At 36.0% G+C, this 5328-nt stretch overlaps 2 protein-coding genes across 3 annotated transcripts; one reads left to right on the plus strand and one right to left on the minus strand.

Annotated features, from left to right (window-relative positions):
* Positions 27 to 1947, plus strand: LOC107631641 (alternative oxidase 3, mitochondrial). The gene is made up of 4 exons (XM_016335150.2): positions 27 to 684; positions 784 to 912; positions 1026 to 1514; positions 1713 to 1947. The coding sequence occupies exons 1-4, from the start codon at positions 448 to 450 to the stop codon at positions 1770 to 1772; spliced, it is 915 nt and encodes a 304-aa protein (XP_016190636.1). The 5' UTR covers positions 27 to 447; the 3' UTR covers positions 1773 to 1947.
* Positions 3026 to 5322, minus strand: LOC107631639. Of its 2 annotated transcripts, none has more exons than XM_016335146.2 (3): positions 5084 to 5322; positions 4002 to 4319; positions 3026 to 3922 (listed from the first exon to the last, which is right to left on the minus strand). In XM_016335146.2, the coding sequence occupies exons 2-3, from the start codon at positions 4311 to 4313 to the stop codon at positions 3281 to 3283; spliced, it is 954 nt and encodes a 317-aa protein (XP_016190632.1). In that variant the 5' UTR covers positions 4314 to 4319; positions 5084 to 5322; the 3' UTR covers positions 3026 to 3280. The 2 variants fall into 2 exon arrangements, with proteins under 2 accessions (XP_016190632.1, XP_016190631.1); XM_016335145.2 differs by having other exon boundaries at positions 3999 to 4319.

A 5328-nucleotide genomic window follows, 5' to 3' on the forward strand; every position in this document is an offset into this window, starting at 1 on the left:
GTACAACGTACAACGAAACTTCTTAGCAAATAATCTGTTAGTTTGATATATTGGTTTTAAGAAAAACTTGGTGGACAAGGTTAAAGGAAGGATATTATAAAATTAGCAAACCAGTCAAAAGTTGAAATGCTAGTTTCTACTTTCTAATATTTAACTGCCAATAACAATCACACAACTACGTTGATTCTTTGATGATGTCTAGTTCTAGAATCCTCTGATTGTTCACTTTTATATTTGTTTACTTATGGGATTAGTTTGCTGATGGTTTCATTACAATATTTTATCTAGTCTGGAAGCTTCATAATCATAATTTTCCAACAATAAATTAATATATAATCCCATCATCTTGCCATCTGCATAATGATGCATTCATGCATATATAAAATGGAAGAGTCTCAGCCACTTTGTTCACACACACACACACATTGAGATTGAAGCTCTCTCAACATGAAGTATATAACTCTAACAAGGTTCGCGGCACGAGCTCTGTCTAATAGTGGCCGGAACTATCAGTGCCGCTGCTTCTCCTCCTCCACCATGCCTGAGATAAAGGATCAGCAGCACTCGGAGGAGAAGAAGAGCGAAGTCAACAACAACAATGGTGTGGTTTCAAGTTACTGGGGGATCACAAGGCCAAAGGTTAAAAGGGAGGATGGTACTGAGTGGCCTTGGAACTGTTTCATGGTAAGAAACTAAGAATCTTGCAACAGAACACGATGTATATGTAATGTCTATTATTGTAGTTTGATGAGCGAGGATGTTTGTAAATGATGTCTCTTTCAGCCATGGGACACTTACCAAGCAGATGTGTCCATTGACGTGAGCAAGCACCATGTGCCAAAATCCTTTGCAGACAAGTTTGCATACAGGAGTGTCAAGTTTCTTAGGGTTTTCTCGGATTTGTACTTCAAGGTGTGTGTGATTATTCCACATGAATTTGAATATGCTGTTGAAATAATAAAATAATTAAGAGTCTCTTATCTATACTCTTAAAAAGACTAAGCTCCTAACAAATATAATTGCAGGAGCGGTACGGGTGCCATGCCATGATGCTAGAAACAATTGCAGGTGTCCCTGGAATGGTAGGAGGGATGTTGCTGCACCTCAAGTCTCTGAGGAAGTTTGAACACAGTGGAGGTTGGATTAAAGCACTGCTTGAGGAGGCAGAGAACGAGAGGATGCACCTGATGACCATGGTGGAGCTTGTGAAACCCAGCTGGCACGAGAGGCTTCTTGTTATTACTGCTCAAGGAGTTTTCTTCAATGCTTTCTTTGTGTTCTACCTCATCTCACCAAAAGCAGCGCATAGGTTTGTTGGGTACTTGGAAGAAGAGGCTCTCATCTCTTACACACAACACTTGAAGGCAATTGAGACTGGCAAAGTCCAGAATGTCCCTGCTCCTGCTATTGCAATTGACTATTGGAGGCTTCCTAAGGATGCAACTCTCAAGGATGTTATTACTGTCATTCGCGCTGATGAGGCTCACCATAGAGACGTCAATCACTTTGCTTCTGTGCGTTTCGTGAAAACTCACGTGCAGTTTTCTTCATGTAAAGTTGATAGTTGAGAAAATTATCTAACTGTTCTCGACTATCAACTTTACATCAAGATAACTGTACGTGATTTTTCAGCTCGTCTCATACTTATTTTAATTTGTTTCCATATATTTACTTGCATTTTGGTCTTATATATTATATTCTTCCTTATGCAGGATATTCATCATCAAGGAAAGCAATTGAAACAGGCTCCAGCACCTATTGGCTATCATTGACTCATTATTTTTGTATTCTTGGACTAAAAAAATAAAAACTAGCTTTTGTTTTCTTTACCATTTTTGAAAGTCAAGGTTCAATAAAATGTATTCCCATTTTCAGTGTGCATTTTGAGACCTAAAATAAAGTTTAGAGAAAACAAAAATAAAAAACCAAAACCTCCTTCCATTCTCCTATTTCGGGTCCTCTCACTTCTCCTTCTACTCGTTCTTTTTTCTCAACGAATTACCACTACGAAAAGTGCAATGTAAAATGCTAAAGATGCAAATAAAAAATTCATATATTTTTCATAATGGAACTAAGCACATCTAAAATTATCTATACCTACTAAAAAATCTAACTATGCACTCTGAAAGTCACCAACCAAAATTAGATAAAAAAGAAAAATAAAATGTCTATTTTATTCTTAAACTACTAATCAAGCTCTGGTATTCAAAATAGTTGGGACAAAGTGGAACTACAATAGTCACCAAAAAAAAAAAGTGGAACTACAAAGAGAAGGAATATTATAGTCTAAGAAAATGAGGGTTTACGAAAGAAAATAAAATGAGAAGGGAATTAGAGAGTTCAAACTGCTAAGAAAGAAAAATAAATCAAAATCAAATTCAATTTTATTAGAATTTATTGCCATGTGGGATTTGAATGTTGGTTGACTCGTAATTGAAAAAAAAAAAAGAATATTCATGTTACTTAGGTAGCTTTTGAAAGAAGGGCTGAAACTGAGAGATAAAAACTGGAAGATAGAGAATTGGTGTAAGATTAATAAAACTGAATTATGTCTCAATATTTTGTTTGGTTCAAAATAAAAATAAAAACTAAAATATATAAAATGACTAAATTACCCTAACCATATTTTGTTCAAGCTCTTTCTTTCTTTGTTGCAGATAGTCCAGCTGGCTGCAAAGATTAATTTCTATGGATGAAAAATCACCGAAAAGGTTCTTGTTAGCTATCAAACTATCTTCAGACTTGCATTAATGTAGTCACAACTCCACTGATCAAAATCTGTTGAAAGTGGTAGTATAAAGATTTTAAGCTAATTTCCATATATTTTGATTGAATAGGTTAGATGCTTATGACAATCATGATTTGGTAAAAAGTGTTGCATTATTTTACCAATAGTATCTTATTTTATGGCAAAAGATGTACAAAAACAGGCATCAGATTGAAATGTCTTATAAGCGGAAAATATTTGGCTGTGACTTGTTGCAATGAATTGTTCTGAATGTTGTTCTTTGTTTTATCACCTCTAACAGGTATATGAGTTTTGTTAATAATGGCATGCAGAAGTAGAAGATTTACAAGTGTGGTTCCAATGGCACCAACAGTTCTAATGTAATTGGAGAACACTTTTGCGATTGTGGTTTGAGAATGCCATTACAAGTCTGAAATATGTGTCACCTAATATGTACTTGGACATTGAAAGTCTTAAATCAACCTAACTAAGTTCCAAAAGACTACCAAAGGTTTCACAATATACCACAACAGGAGACAATCAACACTAATTCTATCTTAGAATGGATCGCACTAATGCAATCTTCTGAGAATCTGTCAAACTCCAGAAGCTCTTCTCCAAATTTGAGTTATCAGAAAACTTCAACACGACCTGCACAACCTCATCATCATCGAATCCAAGTTGTTCAAGCTTCTCGCCGATCTTAAACCTCTCATTCACACCTGAAATAGCATCAGCAAGTACTTGAACATGCTTCTTTTGGGCAGCAATAGAAAACCGCACACATTCAACCATCCTCTCTAGAATGTCATTTTGCTTCCTCTTCTTTCCTGAATGCCTTGCGCTAGCTGCACCAGCCTCAGAGTGTGAAGCTGCTCCTTGCTCTCCATCAAAGCTTGTATTTGCTGACACCTCAAATTCGTCCAATCCAGGACTCTGATCTTCCTCTTCTTCATGAACTTGTTTCTGTGTGTTGAAACCATTTATTGCACCTACACCTGTGGCTCTATCCTTTCCGAATGTACCCTCTAGTATTCCTGGACTCTGATCTTCCCCTTCTTCATGAACTTGTTCCTGTGTGTTGAAACCACTTACTGCACTTACACCCGTGGCTCTATCTTTTCCGAATATACCCTCTAGTCGGTGGAACAAAGGGAATGGCTTCCCAACAGTGTAGAACTTGGTCGGGTGTGCCTGCGATAAAATAAACATAAGTTAATCTACATACTCTAAAGTGACAATTCAATTAAATTTAGGTAAATTTACACACGACCTTCGTCCACGCATCAAGAACATCTTTACTGTCTACTTCCACACACTGTTTTTTAGAATTCCACCCAAATCCACTGCAAGCCAACATCTCAGAGGCATATTGATACTTCTCCTTCAATCGCTTATGCTTATTTTTGCAATGTTTGGCGGTTATGGTACAAGTTGGGAAGGCCTCCAGCATCTTCAAAGCTAGTTTTTTAAAAGTTCCTGGTTTGAATTGTCCAGAATCGGTTTTCAGACCATCAACAACGAACTCCTTCATGAAACCCACAAATGCTTTGGTTTCTTCATCACTCCACATGCGCTTGTTCATTCCTACCTAAGAAGAAGTGAAACAGGAATAAGTTATACAATCCAATAAGTCTTATAAATACCAAGTAAGTTTCAATGACCATGTTACAAAGAACAAGTCTTAGAATGGAAAACAAGAATACAAGCTGTTTTCATGATATTAAAAATGAAATTCACATTTGGGCACATATTTCTTATCAAGCTGTTTTCATGATATTAGAATGTTAACCGAAGCTATTCTCGTTCTCATAATTTTGGTTAATTAGCATCTGATTATCAAAGGCACGTTTGCAAGTTGAAAACATTTAACAACACAATCATGCTTTTAAAATAAGATACTATGAAACATCAATCATGAAAGAAACTAATATAGTATGTGGAGCAGACATTTTGATGAATTAGTATTGCAGCAGCAAGCACATCAAAAGACAAAAGATTGTCCTGTATCAAGAGAGAAACAAATTTGAATCATCACTGCATTTTAATTTTCTCATCATCACTGCATCTCACTTTTTAGTAACAAATTCATCACAAAGTAAAATTATAACAAATCCAGAATGAGTAACACACTGAAATATAGAATTAATCACAAAATTGAATACAAAGAAGACAATCTTATTGCAAATACAACTTCTGCGTAAATGCGAGTAATTAATCATGCAAGTAGTTAATTGCACTGATAGTAAAAATTCATACACCCAGAGAAGACAAGTTCTGTAGTTATAAATTCATACAACTGCAAACAAACAAAGAAACCATGAGAAGACAAGCTGATAGTTATAAATATGTTACCTTTGATCGTGTCTCGGGTGAGAGTGGTTTCTCTAGGATCACTTTTCTACTGTGCGTGTTGAACGAACACTTGACCCAGTCCTTGAATGTTCAGCTTCAGCTTCAGAAACATAAATTGGATGAAAATGGAATACAATATGACAATATGTTCAGTTATCCACTTTCATTTTCACCTTTTTACTGGGACGCTCCTAGGTTAAAATGTCAACAGTTACGAGAAAGCACGAACCCTGACTCTTATTGTT

The sequence above is a fragment of the Arachis ipaensis genome, chromosome B03 (genome assembly GCF_000816755.2).
Source record: "Arachis ipaensis cultivar K30076 chromosome B03, Araip1.1, whole genome shotgun sequence".
Lineage (NCBI taxonomy): Eukaryota > Viridiplantae > Streptophyta > Magnoliopsida > Fabales > Fabaceae > Arachis > Arachis ipaensis.